This window comes from Leopardus geoffroyi, chromosome C2 (genome assembly GCF_018350155.1).
Source record: "Leopardus geoffroyi isolate Oge1 chromosome C2, O.geoffroyi_Oge1_pat1.0, whole genome shotgun sequence".
NCBI lineage: Eukaryota > Metazoa > Chordata > Mammalia > Carnivora > Felidae > Leopardus > Leopardus geoffroyi.
The window spans coordinates 59,920,720-59,939,816 of NC_059333.1; the positions used below are offsets into that span (position 1 = coordinate 59,920,720).

The 19,097-nt window shown below is 35.3% G+C and overlaps 1 protein-coding gene across 3 annotated transcripts in view; it reads right to left on the reverse strand.

The window, feature by feature from the left end:
- The window catches only part of CFAP44 (cilia and flagella associated protein 44), a 152,267-nt gene that overhangs the window by 71,213 nt on the left and 61,957 nt on the right, over positions 1 to 19,097 (reverse strand). For all 3 annotated transcript variants that reach the window (XM_045502061.1, XM_045502062.1, XM_045502063.1), the window contains 6 exons: positions 18,032 to 18,271; positions 11,820 to 11,965; positions 10,540 to 10,810; positions 7,213 to 7,268; positions 6,897 to 7,059; positions 5,072 to 5,202 (listed from right to left, as the gene is read on the reverse strand). In XM_045502061.1, coding sequence (XP_045358017.1) covers positions 5,072 to 5,202; positions 6,897 to 7,059; positions 7,213 to 7,268; positions 10,540 to 10,810; positions 11,820 to 11,965; positions 18,032 to 18,271 — 1,007 coding nt within the window. The remainder of the gene's footprint in view (positions 1 to 5,071; positions 5,203 to 6,896; positions 7,060 to 7,212; positions 7,269 to 10,539; positions 10,811 to 11,819; positions 11,966 to 18,031; positions 18,272 to 19,097) is intronic.

The window sequence follows — 19,097 nt, forward strand, 5'->3', positions numbered from 1 at the left end:
GGATTAAGAAGAGATTAATAGGGGTGCCTGGGCTGGCTCAGTTGGTAAGGCATGAAACTCTTGATTTTGGGATTGTGAGTTTGAGCCCCTTGCTGGGTGTAAAGATTACTTAAAAAAAAAAAAGAGGCAATTAGAAACTTCCAATTACAAATAAGTAAGTCATGGAGATGAAAAGTATAGCATAGGGAATATAGTCAATAACATTGTAATAGTGTATGGTGACTACACTTATTGTGGTGAGTACTGAGTGATACATAGAATTGTTGAATCGATATGCTGTTCATCTGAAACTAATATAACATCAAATGCCAATTATACTTCAACATAAATAGATAAATAAAACATATCTCCCCTCCAAGAAAACGCACCCCAACTTAACCAACACTTTGATTTTGGACTTCCAGCCTTCATAACTTTTGACTGTTATTTTAAGCCAACCAGTCTGTTGTACTTTTGTTATGGAAGCTCTAAGAAGCTAACACAATGGGGATCAATGGGAATTCTCATACACTGATAATCATGGTATAAAAATTGGTTGAACCATTTTTGGAAAACTATTTGGCAGTATCTAATAAAGCCAAACATGCATATAATCTTGACCCAGCAGTTCCACTCCTGATTATATAACAAATAAGTGTTTATGTCCACCAAAAAGCATGCACAAGAATGGTCATAGCCATTCATCATAGCCAAGAAGTAGAAATAACTCAAATATGCATCAACAGTAGAATGGATAAATAAATCATGGTATAAGCATTAAGACTATTACAAAACAATGAAAAAGAATAAGCTACTGCTACCTGCAACAACATAGACAATCTTAGGCATGATGCTAAGTAAAAGAAGCCAAATACAAGATTTAGTACTGCAACATTCAATTTGTATGAAGTTCACAAACCAAACTAATGTGATAAACATTCATCTCTGGAGAGTAGATATTTACTGGGAGGGGGTCAAAGGTAACTTTTTGGAGTGCTATAAATGTTCTTAATTGGAGTAGTAGATATATATATATATGGATATAGATAGATATAGATATATACATACATATATATACACACACATACATATATAGGTATATATATGCATATATGTAATTTATTAAGCTGCTCAGTTAGAATTTATGCATTTTGCTGAATGTAAATTACATCTCAAAAAGGCAAAGAAAAAGCAATTTCCTCTGAACAGTCTTATTGGTACATGAGAGAGATTAGACAGGAAGTTGTTGGCTTTCATTATAAGTCTTTAGATTTTATTTTTGATTTTAAGATGTATATGCTCATGTGTTAACTAGATATAAAATAATTTGCCAAAAACAGAAAATAAATATGTATTTCATAATTTGGTTTGTAAAAAAATCTAATTTTTTATTTATTAAAAATTTTTTATTGTATTATTTTTTTTTAATTTTCATGCCAGTAGAGTTAACATACAGTGTTCTATTAGTTTCAGGTGTACAATATAGTGATTCAACACTTCCATACATCACCCAATGCTCATCATAAGTATACTCCTTAATCCCCATCACCTGTTTCATCCATCCCCTCACCTACCTCCCCTCTGGCAACCACCAGTTTGTTCAGTTTGTTCTCCATAGTTGAGTCTGTTTCTTGGGTTGTCTGGTTGTTTTTTTTCCTTTGCTCATTTGTTTTGTTTCTTAAATTCCATGAGTGAAATCATATGATATTTGTCTTTCTCTGACAGACTTATTCAGCTTAACATTATACTTTCTAGCTCCAATCTATGTCATTTTAAATGGCAAGATTTCACTCTTTCTTATGGCTGAATACTATTCCATCTTCTTTATGTATTTATCAGTTGATGGATACTTGGACTATTTCCATAATTTGACTATTGTAAATAATGCTGTTATAAACACAGGGGTGCATTTATCCCTGTGAATTAGCATTTTTGTATCTTTTGAGTAAATATTCAGTAGTGTAACTACTGGATCATGGGATAGTTCTATTTTTAACTTTTTGAGGAACCTCTATACTGTTTTCCACAGTGGCTGCACCAGTTTGCATTGTCACTAGTGCACAAGGGTTCCTTTTCCTTCACATCCTCATCAACATTTGTTGTTTCTTGTGTTTTTTAGTTTAGCCATTCTGACAAGTGTGAGGGGATATCTCATTGTGGGTTTTTTCCCTTTTTACAACGAAAATTTTTAATACACATTTTTTTCCAGAAATTTGACTAAAAGAAAATGCATAGCCATGGAAAAATTAAGGCAGTTAATCAACAAAGTTGATTATAAATACACATGTGTACATGTATGTAAACTTTAGACCCTTTATAAGAAAAAATTTCACAAGTTCAAAAAAATTGCAAAAACAAATCTCTCCTTGATTACAAATGAAACCTTAACACACTTTTTTGAGAAATTTTTATCATACATTCTATAATTATAATCCAATAAAATTAGAAATAAATAATAAATGTTTACCTTAAAACCTTAATTGCTTGGAAATGAAGGAATATATCTTAAATAATTCTTAGCTCAAGGAATAAAAGCTTAATTACCAACTATCCAGAAATAAGTTAAAAATTGCAAAACCTAGGGAACACTGCAAAAATCCTCAAGGGAATATACGTAGCCTTAAATGTCCCCGTAGTTAAAAGTATAAAGAAAGGAACCTAATATCCATCTCAAGGCATTTTTTCAATTTATTTATTATTTCTGGGGGGGGGGGGGGGAGGAGAAGAAAGTGCTGGAGCATGAGTGGGGAAGGGGCAGAGAAAGAGGGAGACAGAATCTGAAGCAGGCTCCAGGCTCCAAGCTGTTAGCACAGAGTCCTACACAGGGGTCAAACTCACAAGATCATGACCTGAGCTGAAGTCGGTCGCTTAACTGACTGAGCCACACAGGCGCCCCGTCAAGGCATTTTTAAAAACAGACATAAAATCAAAAGAAAATAGGTGAAGGGAATGCTTAAAGCTAAAATTGGAATTAATGAAATGGAAAAAAAAAAGAATTAAAAATAGGATAAATAAGTCCAAAACCTGATTTTTAAAAAGTACAATAAAATAAGTCCTTTAGAAGCTTGATTAATACCTTCCTGATGGAATACTCAATATGTGTTGTTTTTTTAAGATTTAAGTAATATGGGGCACCTGGGTGCCTCAGTTGGTTGGGCATCCAACTTTGGCGCAGGTCATGATCTTGTGGTCCCTTCTAGCCCCACATGGAGCTCTCTGCAGTCAGTGCAGTGCCCACTTTAGATCCTCTGTCTCCCTCTCTCTCTACCCCTGCCCTGCTTGTGCATGCATGCACACATGCTCTTTCTCTCTTTCTCAAAAATAAATAAACAAAAAAGAGAAAGAGGACACCTTCCTTACCTCACCTTGACCTAGTGGGGTCACTATAAATATGTATCAAAAAATTCTTTTAAAAAAATAAAAATAAAGATTAAATAATACAAATTTGGAAGAAAAATTTGAAGACTTTATGTATAACTTAGGCTTTGGACAGAAATTTTTAGCCAAGATGGGAAACCCAAAATATATTAAAGGAAAGAGAGACATATTTAGCTATATATACATTAACATATATCGCTTAGAAAAATATAGCATCAACAAAGTTTATAGGAAAATTATAGACAATAAAAAATATTTGAAACACACATGATAAATAACAAGTTAATGTCTATTACACAAAGAAGTTCTAAATTGGTAACAAGAAAATATCCCAATAGAAAAATTATAAGAATATTAAAATGCAATTCACAAAGGAGCACATCTAATTGACTGGTAAACACTAAAAATGTGCTAAACATCCCTAGTAGTAAGGAAAATGCAAATTAAAAAAAAACAATTAGCTATATTATTTTGCATCCATCAGATTTAAACTTTAATAGTGCTAGCCTCAAATGGTGGTAAGAATGACAGGATAAAGTTATACACATTGCTGATGGAAATGTAAAAAGTTGCAACCTTTTTGGAAAGAAATATGGCAACAGATTTTAAATTAAAAAATGCATATACCCCTTTGGTCTAGCAATTCTACTTTTCAAAGTCTACTCTGTAGAACTAAAAGAAAGCGTTAGTATGTAACAATATATATATGTAGGTATATTAAAGCATATTACTTAATATTAAAAAACAGAAGTAAATGTTCTCTGATATGGGTATGTTGAATATATTTTTAAAGAGAAAGCCTCTTATTATGGAAAGTTTTAACATACATAAAGGTAGAGGGCATAATATAGTGAATTCCTACAAATTCATCAAATCATATTAAAAAATTATCAACTTTTTCCCCCCAATTTTATTTTATGTATCTATCCCTTTGGTTTTTTTCTTTGGAATATCAAAACATATTTTACCCATAAATACTTCAAATAAGAATTCTTTTTAGAAAAGTAACTACCACAATATCATTATACCTAGGAAAATTAATAGTAAATATTTAATATCCAATATCCACTTGGTGTTCAAATATTCTTTGATTCAAAAATGCTTTTTTACAATTGATTTATTTGAATAAGAATCCAAATAAGATCTGCACATTGGTGGATACTTTGTTGGTATATTTCTCAAGTTTCTTTTATTCCATCCCTCTTGTTTCTTCAGGCAATGTATTTGTTGAAGAAACTTGGTTTTTCTGTAGCATTTTCTTTTTGTTGTTGTTGTTTCAAGTTTTTATTTAAATTCTATTTAGTTAACATACAGTGTTAGTTAGTTAGTTAGTTAGTTAGTTAGTTAGTTAGTTAGTTAGTTACAAGTCACTGTGATTTTGATTTGAATTTCCCTAATGATGAGTGATGTTGAGCATCTTTTCATGTGTCGTTGGCTATCTGGATGTCTTCTTTGGAGAAATATCTGTTCATGTCTTCTGCCCATTTCTAAATCATTTTTTGGGTGTCGAGTTCAAAAATCTAATAATTAAACAAATTTCCCAGAAAGCTCAAGAAGATATCAGTAGCAGTGACAGGAATATTCCTGGAGACTTCAAGAGTTAGAAGGTACTCAGGGTATTTCTTACCTGACCACTTCAATTAAGCCACTATGAACAACTTCATTCAAATACATGTTCTCAAACATCTTAACTTGCAGGAAATATGGATCCTACCTGTTCTGTAGCTTCATGAGGCCAAGTTGATGTTTCTCTTTTTCCCATGCTAATTCTTTTTCCACTTGTTGAATCTTATGAGCTGTTTTTCTGCCAATCTCAGCACGAATTTTGGAATCTAGATCAAAATTCTGCAAATAAGTAGATTTATTAATCGAAATGGGTACTTTCATCAATGTGCATTATCAATCCTATTTCATACACAGATACAGAATCAGTTTTGCACTCAATTTCATGTTGCATTATAATTTGCTCCCAGATATCATTAATTCTCTCTGTTCTAGAAAAAGAAAAGAACATACTTTTCATCTTACTTCCACAAAATATGGAGCAAAGTTCTCAGAAATCATCGACAATACTGTAAATAAAGTTGTATCTTAAAAGATTTTTCCCACAGTAAAAGCAGTGAATGATAACAGAATATTTGGAGAGTATACAGAGTTTTTAAAAAAACTTCCACCACCCCAAAGCCACTACTGGTATATAACCAGCAGGACACAGGGTAGAAGTTCATGGCACCCCTTCCCATGTGACCCCACCCAGGAAAGACAGCTAAGTCTTTGGTGTCTTCTTGAGGTCACCAAATTCTAGCTGAATGTCTGTCACCGGGGGAGCCATTCCTCCCATAAAGATACTTATGGGAGAGGGAGGGTCATGTTTTTTACCTGTACCCCGGGAAAAATATCAGGGCCCTCATTCAGACTAAATTGTAAGTAGTAGTTATTCTTTCCAAGGGTGTATCTGTTTTAAGTAATGATGTATGTAAAAATGCTTAGCCATAGAACTCACCTCAGGTGTTCTTTATTTTGAATTATGTTACCCATATTCTGTAAATGTCAACTTTTTTTTTCATTTTATTTATTTTTATAAGACAGAGCAAGAGAGGCAGAGCATGAGCAGGGGAGGGGCAGAGAGAGAAGGAGACACAGAATCCAAAGCAGGCTCCAGGCTCACACTGTCAGCACAGAGCCCGATGCAGGGCTCAAACCCATGAACCGTTAGATCATGACTTATGCCAAAGTTGAACACTTAACCAACGGAGCCACCCAGGTGCCCCTGTCCAGCTTTTTCTTAGTAAAATAGCATAAACATCTTTTAACCATTATGATTTGGTCTTTTAACCAATAAAATGAGTTAGCCATTATGATTTCACCAGAGCATTTTTCACATGGAATGGACTAGGTGCTTCAAGAATTATAGGTCATAGTCAGGATGATAAATTCTGGCTGTTTATTTGATTAGTTCTTGACAGCAATTCCACTTAGGAAGAACTACACAGTGAAAAAAAATCACTAACACGTAGATGGAAGCTTTGTGATAAGTCAGAAAAGAAAAACATTAATACAAAATTAGCTTAAATAACTTGTTAATCGTCCCCATAGCTACAACTATACTAAGTCATTTTTCGGAAACTTTGTGGGACAACCAGGTACTATCTTTTTGATAGATTTGTTGAATTATAGAAATGGAATCACAGAGAATCAAAATATATGTGTACTTATACAAAGATTAGATATCTTGGCTAGGTACACGAAGGGTTGAAAACCAGATTCAAACCTGTATTTATATATCTTGTCACCACAAGAAAAAAGAAAAGTGAAGTACCTAAATCCAGAAGTAAACTGTGTTATATAAAGAGATTCTTCTATATCCAAACCAAGTTGTATGTCAAATTCTACGGTATTTTAGATGCTGCCAACACACTGGCCAGATAAAGGGAAGTTTAAAGATTTTTTAAGTGTTCCTCTTTATCAGAAAAATCATAGTCTTGATCCAAAGAAATAGTGTATGTTAAAAATTAAAGTCAAATTTAATTAAGGCTTACTGTTCGCTTAAACTGCATATGCTTTGGTAATTCTTTATTCATTTCCAGAAGTTGCTGAAATTCATTCCTCAAAGCTTTGAGTTTTTCTCTCTTCCCAGCTTTTATTTCTTCCACTTCTTTCATTAACTTATCATGTTCTCTTTTTCTTCTAGCATTCTCAATACTGAAAACAGAAATTTAAAAGGATAGTAAGATCCAGAAACAGCATAAGAGGAATCAGGACTCAATAATTTGGAAATTCCATTGGCTTGGTCAACTTCTATAAAATGTTGTTTTGCAACAGCTCAAGGCTAGTATTTATCAAAAATTCTCATACCTATAGGCTTTGGGATCTTCAATATCTTCTGGAATTGGCTCTGCTTCAATTCCAAACTGTAGAAAGGGGAGAAACGGTTAATACTTTTAAATTGCATATTTCTCTTAAAATATCTAATAGGAAGTAAACTGAGCTTTTTCCCCCCTCTACCAATTTCAAATAATTATAGGCTTGCAGTGTATTTTCACAGGAAATAATCCAGGGAAAACTAGGGGGAAAATTGTAGTTGACTAAATTTATTTGTTTCTGCTTGATTTAAAGAGGTACATAGAAAAAGTCTTAAAACCTAATATGCATGCAAAATGTTAATATCACCATAATTCCCCTTCAAAATGTGAATTACTAATATCATGTGTTATTAACAAAGGATACATGCAAAATTTCCTAGGTCATTTATTCTAAAATGCTATTTTTTAGCATATCCCCTTTAATATATGCTTAATTCTCCCCCCAATACCTTATGTGTATACAGGAAGGTTTTAAAATATATTTTTTACGGGCAATAGGGTGGCTCCGTTGGTTAAGTATCTGACTTTTAATTTTTTTTTAAATTTTTTTTAACATTTATTCATTTTTGAGACAGAGAGAGACAGAGCATGAATGGGGGAGGGTCAGAGAGAGGGAGACACAGAATCTGAAACAGGCTCCAGGCTCTGAGCTGTCAGCACGGAGCCCGACGTGGGGCTCGAACTCACGGACCACGAGATCATGACCTGAGCCAAAGTCGGCCGCTTAACCGACTGAGCCACCCAGGCGCCCCTCTGACTTTAATTTTGACTGGGGTCATGATCTAACAGTTCATGGGATTGAGCCCCACATCAGGCTCTGCATTGTCAGCATGGAACCTGCTTGGGATTCTCTCTCTCTCTCTCTCTCTCTCCCATGCTCATGCCCTCTCTCAAAATAAACTAAAAATATTTTTTAATTAAAATTTTTTGAGTATAATTGACATGTAGTATTTTTTAAACTTTAAGCATTTCGATTTATCTTGTTTAAAAAAGACATGCAGTGAGAAAGGCACAGAATATAGTTCCCCTCTTTGAGAAAGAGGAAATCAGAAATACGAATCCCCTTTTAGGAAGGACAGTAATTTAAATTAAGGGAACTATGAAATAAATCACTTAAAATTACTTTGTTTATTCAGATACTATGCTATGCCATAAAATTTAAGGAAAAAGAATTATAATCCAGTGAACCAAACCAAATCTTGGGTTGCTAGATAATCAGTTCTTAAATAAAATTGAATTTATGCTCTATTCTTTTTCATAAGATAGGTCTCTCTTTTGCCGTCCTTCATTGTAAAGAAGTAAGGACTCTCTTTAGACCAAGTTGTTTTATTACAGTACTAGTCTTTATACATATATGTCAATCTACATACTTTTGTGTAAGTTTAGAACTTTTTTTTAGGTTTATTTGAGAGAGAGAGAGAGAGACAGAGAGAGAGAGAGAGAGAGAGAAATACATGCACTCCTAGAACACCCAGGCAATCCTAGAATTTTTTTTTAAGATTTTATTTTTAAGTTATCTCTGTATCCAAGGTTGGGCTTCAACTCACAACCCCAGGATCAAGAGTCACATGCTCTACTGACTGAGCCAGCCAGGTGCCCCAAGGTTTAGGACTTTAGAAAAGTCGTAAGACATAACCAATGCAAGAGACAGTGATGGCTTATACATTGTAGTTACTGTTAATCACATACTTGATAGAACATACTTGATTCTATACTTGATAGACTTGTATTTTTTAATTCTTCTATTGCCCAGAGAAAAGCCCCTTGGTTCTCCATTAACAGTGTGATTTCCTAGATTTGATACTGATATTCAGCATCTCCTGGCCTCAGCTGTTTGCAGTAAATTTGAATTAAAGAGTTACTTTCAACAGTGCCCAAATATATGCCAATTGTTCTCAATTGTGGCTACACCTTAGAATCATGGGAGTTGGGTGAAGGGAGAAGATATTTTACAAAATACTGATACATGGGCCTCCCTTTCAGATATTCTGATTTATTTGCTCTTGGAGGGGGCTCAGGCATCTGTACTTTCAAGCATTTCCCAGCCGGTTCTAAAGTAAGAATCTCAGATGCATGCAGAGCTTAGACCTCTATTGATTCAGTTCTTTCTGATTTTGCCTTCTTGAAAGCAGATTCTGCCAATAACATAAGAAACACTGACTGAAGTCACAAATAAAAGGATTCCAATATACATATGTAGAATGGATTTTTTCTACCCAATATAGATTTCCATAGAGAGCTGGCATTAGATAGAAAGATAAAGATTTTCTTGTTCATACACTTTCCCTTCTGTAATTCTTCTTCCTAAGCTGGATCTCTTTTGACAGCAGTCTATTCTCCAAATTTTGCTTCCATGAATAAAAATGAAAATTCATCTGCTCAAATCTTCCCTACCTTTTTTGTATGTTATCTTGAAGTTGGTTACCTGTTAGAATTCCTAAGAACACATTGACATCCCATTTAATTATGGTCTTTCCAATACAATTCCTTATTCTTTAGGAGCAATTCTAATTGTTATTAGTGATTTTATCCAAAGGAACCACTTTGATAATAGAAAATTCAGGTCCTGTGGTAGGGCAAACAGATTTAATTTGGGGATCTAAACCCTCAATCTTCATTACAAAACCAATGATACATTCTGCCTAAGGACAGAATAATTTAAATGAATCTTTGGTCATGATCCACATTGTCATATTCTAATGACAAAGACTAATATTTTTACAACCCTTTCAAACACACAAATTATGGTATACATCCCATGTATGCCCCTTCAACAAGTGAATAAGTTAAAAGAAAAATCTATATCTGCAAAATTGTACATTTTGAAAACAAAGAAATTTTGATCAAGAAAGTGATTGATATAGAAAAATTAACTCAGTCTTTTTAATTTGGAGAATTCTATACCTTTAGTGTTATAGGGAAATTCAATGACTTTAACATTTAATAGAAGCAACAGAAAATCAAAATTTTAACACTGATAGGAAGGTATCAGTATAAGGTAAAAGTGTCTAAAGAGTTTTGGGGTTTTTTTTTTAATGTTTATTTATTTTTGAGAAAGAGAGAAAGAGTGTGAAGGGGGAGGGGCAGAGACAGAGAGAGACACACACAGAATCTGAAGCAGGCTCCAGGCTCTGAGCTGTCAGCACAGAGCCCAACAAGGGGCTCGAATCCATGAACCACAAGATCATGACCTGGGCCAAAATCAGACACTCAACCGACTGAGCCACTGAGGTGCCCCAAGACTTTTCAGTTTTTAAAGAATGAGTAATTTAACATTACTATTTTAAAATATTTTTTATCGTTGTTATTAGTTGCATACCCTTGGAGATGGCACTTTGGCTTTAATGGCTTTCATCAGTTCAAATTCAGAAAAAATGGTGAAAACAAAGATATTACTATCTGCTCCAGTGGTCACCAAGAAACGGTCATCAAAACTAGTAGATATGCCTTTGACACATCCATAATTATTGTCATGCAGATTGAAATGCCAGTAGTCCACCATATTTGTCAACGAAGGATTATTCTGACTTAGGATATAGACTCGAATTGCTCCATTTTGCATTCCACAGAACATGAGATCTTGGTTAATGCTATGAAACATAAATTGTTCATATTAATTAGATATATAATTTTATACCTTTTTTTTTTAACATTTATTTATTTTTGAGAAAGAGCATGAGCAGGGGAAGGGCAGAAAGAGAAGGAGACACAGAATCTGAAGCAGGCTTCAGGTGCTGTGCTGTCAGAACAGAACCCAATGCAGGGCTCAAACTCATGGACCCGAGAACATGACCTGAGCAGAAATTGGTCGCTCAACCAACTGAGCCACCCAGGCACCCCAGATATATAATTTTAAATTAATGACACATGACTGAATTTTAATAACAAAGATGTTATGGACTTCATTGTGCACCCCCACTGTACATATTTTTAAGCCCTAACAAACTACTGCAAAAGAACAGAGGGGAAAAAGCCAATTTGAAATTTAGAGCTATTATATTTGATCTTCAAAAGAATGACTAGCATATATGCTTAATTCTCAATTATTAAAGGACTAAGGATTCAAGTTGTGATTTCTGCAGGAACACTGTAACACTGAACCTTCCTTATCTGACCATGCAGGAGAATCCTAAGTAACAGAAAGTAAGTCCATACAAACCTATTGTGTGATAAACAGAAATTCTGACAGAATATTTGACAGAGGGACTTGAAATAGTGTTTCATGACTAGCTTTGATTCTATTTATTCATTCAGTTTATTTAACTATAAAATGTTTGGGGCACTTGGATGGCCCAGTCGGGTAAGCATCCAACTTCAACTCAGGTCATGATCTCATGGTACATGAGTTCAAGCCCCACATCAGGCTCTGTGCTGACAGCTCAGAGCTTGGAACCTGCTTCAGATTCTTTGTCTCCCTCTCTTTCTCCTCCCTCTCTTTCTCTCTCTCTCAAAAATAAATAAGCACTAAATTTTTTTAAAAAGAAAATATTTGAGTGCCCCTCCATTCGGACACATCTTTAAAAATGAACAATATTCATAATGGACAAAACAGAGACACAAATGAGGTTTTTTTTTTAAGCTTTCTGAAATTTTGTTCACCTGAAAGTGATAGTATGGATGGGATTATCCTCTGTATCTTCAAGAAAACGAAAATCAAAAGGTTCATCCTTCTTTTCTGTGCCATTGATACTTTTCTCATATGGGGGGAACTCACAGTGATATAGAAAACCAGAATCATAGCCACCCTGGAAAAGAGATAAATAACATTGAAGGTAGTACTTGAATATAAGATACATATGACCACACAAAGATTTTTTTTTATTCTTCAAATTTTAAAACCAAAAATAGATGTCTTAACACATCTATTTTTATATGACTTCTATTATTATAGATAGGTTTTATAAAGTAACTCATTGTCCATTTATATGGAACTATATGATTATGCAATAATAAAACACCTTACAATAATTTGCTTCCATTTAAAAGTCAATACAAGGAAGATATCACTTCTGACTACCTACTGAGTTCCATTTTATTTCAAGTATTATTCTGCGCATGCAGTATTTAATACAGTTTTGTAGGTCATGCTGCTCAGAGCTAGTTTTGAGTCTAGGGCATTGCTCTTCTCCCTGAAGCAATTACTAGCTCTGAAAGTGCCATCTGAGAGGCTTTGAAATTCAGCAATCTGTTGTCTCTTGGGCTTAGGAAGAGGGAAAGAATTCCCAAGGTCATCCAAGGAGAAGGAGCCACTGTAAACACACCTTCCACGGGGCTTTCCATTGCAACCCTAGAACACTACACCCTACAAGTATGAGTCATCTCAGTCACTGACTATATGAACATGATCTAGAATTTCTAGCTGCTTTCCAGAACAAAAATAAACTCCCAGGAGACAATGGCAATATACAGATTCTCAAGCTAATGCTACAGTTTTTCATATACAAGGTCAATTTTTCAATTAAAAAAGAACACCCTATGCATACTTGCTAAGACAAGACTTGATTGAAAATCAAAAGAACAAACAGATCAAAGAAAAAATCATGAGAGGTGTTTATAAAATGGATTTCAAGTAACGAAGATTAATATATTTAAGGAATTTGAAGGCGCTATGAAAAACGTAAGAAGTCACCTGGAATCTGTAAAGAAAGTGAATAATGGAAAAAATAAAATTGTAGGACTGAAAAATAAAATGACAAAAATTCAATAGATTAGTTTGAAAGCAACTAGACACAGCTAGAATTATGAATCTGGAAGAGAGATCAGATAAAGCAGTCAGACCAAAGCAGGAGAAAGAAAAGAAGGATGACAAATACCAAAAGCAAGGGCAGCGTGTGTGTAAAATATCTATGGGTCATAGTGATAAGGGTTAATATACAAAGAACTGGAATCCCAGAAGAAACAAGGACAAAGATGGGCCAGAAGCAATATTGTGGTACATAATGGCTGAAAATTTTCAAAAACTGAGTGAAACTACATTGGGATTCAAGAAACACTATGAACACAAGCAAGAGAAATATGAAGAAATTATACCTTTTAACACAAAATCTTAAAAGCAACCAAGGAAAAAGACACATCAGGTTTCGAAGAAACAACAATAAAAAGATGCAGCTGGCAGAATGGAGGACAAAAGATTAAAAGACATCAAAGTTTGCAAAGAAAATATCCAGCAAAAATATGATTTTTTTTAAAAAGGCAAAATGAAGATACCTCAAGACCCCCCAAAAAGCTCCCAAAACTGAGAGAATGTGTTACCAGCAGACCTACACTAAATACACATACATTTTTAGGCAGAATCTTCTGCAACTACAAAGATATAGAAAGGAATTAACAGTAAGAAAAAGGACAAACCAAAATGATATCAACAACAACAAAAATAGTAAAATACCTTTTAGGAATATAAATATATATATATATATATATATATATATATATATATATATACACATATATATATACATATATATATATATATATGTATATAAAGAAAATATATGGCAATGGAGAGGGGGAGGATACATGGCATTAAAGTACTCTATGATCTTTTTCTCTGTAATTAGAAGAGTAAATTTATGTCAAACTATATGAAGTTAAAGGTACATAATATAATCTTTAGGATCACCTCTAAAAGAGGGAGTGGAAAGGAAGGAAAAATTTCAAGTTAGGTAGTAGAGCATGTTTATGTGCTGATAAGAACTGAGTAAACAGAGGGAAGTGGATAATATAGGAGACTAGGTGGTTTATTGTAGAACAAAATACTGGAGGATGTGAGAGGGGTGGGATCAAAGGGCCTTTGGGGAAAGTGTCCTTGGACAATTGCAGGAGACTATTCATCAACTCTAAGAGTGGACAAAAGCAGACAAGACTCGTATGGATCCCCATAGAATGTTAGATTTGAGACAAGACAAGGAAAATTTTTTTTTCTCATATTTGTTAAATAACACTTTTTGCATGTTTCCAGGACACTAGAACTCTACTACACTGTATTACAGTTCTTTCTATGCCTCTCTCCCTCGTGATACGAAGAAATTTCCTGAAGTCAGGAACCATGTCTTATTTATCCCTTACCCTAGAACCCCACACAATTATAGCCATCAACAACTGTTTCACAAAACAAAGACAAAGTATAAAGGCACTAATAAGTGGAGTCCTAGGTGCCTCCATCGCTACTTTCTATTCTTCTTGCTGCTTGTCTCCTTAGAAGTTTCTAACAAAGACGCATTTCTAGGAAAAGTTGAACAGGGGAGAAGTTAATGCTCGTTACTTCTTGTAGCAACAATCCTTGGCTAGTCAGCGTCCTGGGACACTGGGATCTGGGACAAACTATGAATTAGTGATAGTCTTTCACATATGGGATGTTGTGGGTTCAATCCCAGAATACCTTAATGAAATTAATATTGCAATAAAGTGAGTCAAATGATTTTTTTTTGTTTCCTGGTACATATAAAAATTATTTTTCACTATAGCATAGACTATTAAGTGTGTAATAGCATTATGTCTAACAGTGTACATACCTTAAATTTAAAAATACTTTATTGCCCAAAATTTCCAACCATAATCTGAGCTTTTGGAAAGTCTTAATCTTTTTTGCTGGGGGGGTCCTGCCTTGATGTTGATGGCTGCTGACTGATCAAGGTGGTGGCTGCTGAAGGTTGGGGTAGCTGTGGAATTTCTTAAAATAAGACAGTGGTCAAGTTTGCTGCATCCACTGATTTTTTCCTTTCATGAATTTCTCTGTAGCATGCAATGCTGTTAACATTTTACTCACAGAACTTCTTTCAAAATTGGAGTCAATCCCCTCAAACCCTGCTAATTATTAACTAATTGTATGTCATATTCTAAATATTTTGCTGCCACTTCAACAGTCTTTATAGCATCTTCACCGGGGGGGGATTCCATCTCACTTTCTTTGCTCATCCATAAAAAGCAACTGCTCATTTGTTAAAGTTGTATCATGAGATGGTAGACATTCAGTCACATCTTTAGGCTCTACTCAGAGTTCTAGTTCTCTTGCTGCTTCCACCACATCTTCAGTTACTTCCTCCACTCAAGTCTTGAACCCTCAAAGTCATCCATAAGGGTTGGAATAAACTTCTTCCAAGAACTCCTGCTAATGTCGATATTTTGACCTATTCCCATGAATCTAGAATGGTAAATCCTTTCCAGAAGGTTTTCAATTGGCTTTGCCCAGATCCATTAGAGGAATCACTCTCTATGGCAGTTATAGCCTTACAAAATGTATTTCTTAAATAATAAGACTTGAAAGTCTACTTTACTCTTTGATCCACAGGCTACAAAATGGATATTGTGCTAGGAGGCATAAAAACTACATTAATCTCATCATAGGTCTCCAGGAATCATGGGTAACCAGCTATGTTGTCAATGAACAATAATATTTTAAAAGGAATCTTCTTTTTTTCTGAACAGGTCTCCCAGCTTAGTTTTTCCATTTATAGTGCACAGGCAGTAGGGATTTAGCACAATTCTTAAGGGCCCTAGGATATTCGGAATGGTAAATGAGCACTGGATTCAAATTTAAGTCACCAGCTGCATTAGCCCCTAACAAAAGGGTCAACCTATTCTTTGACGCCAGGAATTGACATATCCTTTATGAAAGTCCTAGATGACATCATCCAGTAGAAGGTTGTTTCATCTACATTGAAAATCTATTGTGGTGCACCTAGGTGGCTGACTGAGCATCTGACTTTGGCTCCGGTCATCTCATGGTTCATGAATTTGAGCCCTATGTCTGGCTCTGTGTGGACAGCTTGGAGCCTGGAGCCTAGTTCAGATTCTGTGTCTCCCTCTCTATCTGCTCCTCCCCCATTCGTACTCTGTCTCTCAAAAATAAATAAACATTAAAAAAAATTTTTAAGAAAATCTGTTGTTTAGTGTAGCCACCTTCATGACTGATTTTTTTTTTAATGTTTATTGATTTTTGACACAGAGAGAGAGAGAGAGAGAGAGAGAGAGAGAGAGAGCATGAGCGGGGGAGGGGCAGAGAGAGAGGGAGACCACAGATTCTGAGGCAGGCTCCAGGCTCTGAGCTGTCAGCACAGAGCCTGATACAGGGCTCGAACTCACAGACCGCGAGATCATGACCAGAGCCAAAGTCAGACGCTCAACCGACAACCACCCAGGCACCCCATGACTAATCTTAGCTAGGTCCTCTGGATAACTTGCTGCAGCTTCTCCATCAGCACCTGCTGCTGTACCTCACACTTCTCTATTATGGAGATGGCTTCTTTCCTTCTTTGCTTAAACTTCATGGACCAATCCCTGCTAACTTCAAACTTTTCTTCTGAAGCTTCCTCACCTCTTCCAGAATTGGAGAGAGTTAGGGCATTGCTCTGCATTAGGCTTTGGCTGAAGAGAATGTTGTGGCTGGTTTTATCTTCCATCCAGGCCACTGAAATTTTCTCCATATCAGCAATAAAGCTATTTTGCTTTCTCGGTATTTGTGTGTTTACTGGAATAGCACTTTTAATTTCTTTCAAGAACTTCTCCTTTGGAGGGCATCTGGCTGGTTAGGAGATAGAGCATGTGACTATTGATCTCAGGGTAATGAGTTCAAACCCCATGTTGGGCATGGAGCGTACTAAAAAAACCTTTTCCTTTGCATTAACATCTTGGCCTACTATTTGGCACAAGAGACCTAGCTTTTGGCCTGCCTTGGCTTTTGACATGCGTTCCTCACTAAGCTTAATCATTTCTTGTTTCTGATTTAAAGTGAGAAATGTGTGACTCTTCCTTTCAAGTGAACAATTAGAAGCTATTGTAGGGTTATTAATTGGCCTAATTTAAATATTCTTGTATCTCAGGGAAGGCCCAAGGAGAGGGAGAGAGATGGGGGAATGACTAGTTAGCGGAGCAGTGAAAACACACACAATATTTATCGTTAGGTTTGCTGTCTTATATGGGTGTGGTTCATGGCTCCCCCAAAACAATTACAATAGTAACAAAGATCAATGATCACAGATCACCATAACGATAATAATGAGAAAGTTTGGAATATCACAAGAATTACCAAAATGTGACACACAGACATGAAGTGAGCCAATGTTGTAGAAATAATGATGCTGATTAGCTTGCTCAACACAGGATGGCCACAAACCTTCAATTTGTGACAATCACAGTCTGTGTGAAGTATAATAAAATCATGTCAATAAATAGTTTTTTTGTTAATGGAGCTGAAGTTTGTGACAAATTTATAACGAAGGAAATCTTGTTTTGCAATCAATTGTTTCATGAGTAGAAAATATATAATTAGAGAATGTAATTATCACAACTTTGTGACAGTCCTCTGTCTTTGACTCTCTGATATCTATTTTTCTCTTCTTCCATATTAGCCAAGTTCCAATTTTGTTCAGGGTGACAATGTGACCATCTAAAAATAGTCATCTTCCCAGACTTCCACGTGGCCACACAGCATAGCTGCAGATAACAAAATGCAAACAAAACTCTGCAGGATAGTGTGGCTATTACTTTCAAAATGTCAATTAGTTTCAAATTAAAGAAACAATAGAAACAGCCAGAAGACTCATTAGCCCTTTGCCCTTCCTTCTACCTTTAATTCTTCTTCTCTTTGACCCCCTGAAATATGAATGATCATTATAGATGATAACAGATATTATAAACAGACATAAAAGATATTAAGATGACACAAAAACTGTAAGTCACATTCATTCATCAAAATTCACAACTTATTCAATAGTATTTAAAAAATGGTCTCACCATAAGAGAAAGTAAGAATGGGCTGGAAATTCATGATCAGAAACTATTTAATCAAAATTATGTATTACATTATTACTCACCAAAGAAACCCAGAACTTCCCTGGCTCAGAGTAAAATCCACAGAGTATGCGACAGGGGGTTGATGGAATAAAGATTTCGGGTAATGGCTCCTCTTCCTCTCTTTCCTCCTCCTCCTCCTCCACCTGGAATTCCTTTTCTCCATCTTCTTTCATCTCTGCTGCTAGCTGCTTCCTCCTTTCTTCCTTCTCCTTCTCCTTCAACTCCTTTTGTTTCTTTCTCTTTTCTATTTCTATTAATCTCTTTTGCAAGAGACATTAAGAAGATAAAAAACTGTAAATCATTCATTCATTTACAGTAATGGGATGACAAAGAAAGTGGAAGGAAGAACTCACAGCTCTGATGTAACAAATAGTGTCATTTAAAAATAAATCCATTTGGGGGTATATCTTTAAACTTTTCAAATCATTTCTGTATTACCTGCTTCGATCCTAGTTTTATAGAAATTATTTTCTCTTTTTTTTTCCTAATAGAGAAGCTAAATACATTTTCTTTCAGAGTCCATCACCATCAACCCATGAACTAGGTAGACCAAAATAACCATGGAGGAAAGGTGTTTCTATTTTAGTAGACACTAAAATAGTAACAGCAAAACTGTGAGTTAGGCCTTCCACATCTATCAAATGGTGATTTCAAAAGTCACCTAACACTAGCATCCCTACCTCCCATCTTTTATTCTTTTTATCCCTCAGAATTACTTCCTAATTTATATGATCTCATCACATCAATCTCCTCCTCCAAATCTCACAATGGGAGGAGTGACTGAAAAGCTTCTGCAAAACAAAAGAGGTGGAGACACAGTAATGAAGGGAACCTCCAATCTCAAATGCCATGCACTGCAGTGGGAAGGGATACTACTGAGACATCCTGAGCAGAATCATCTGCCCTGGAACACAGGGGAAAAAAGCCAAGGTTTAAAAGAACAACTAGTATGTGAAAGAACCAGCCCTACAACTCTCCCAAACTAAAGGGAGCTGCTGGAACTCTCTCTGGGTTAGAAGGGCTGACAAGCACCCCAGTTTATGCTCCCTTCCACCATGACAGTGTCAATGGGATGAGAGGGTCTGG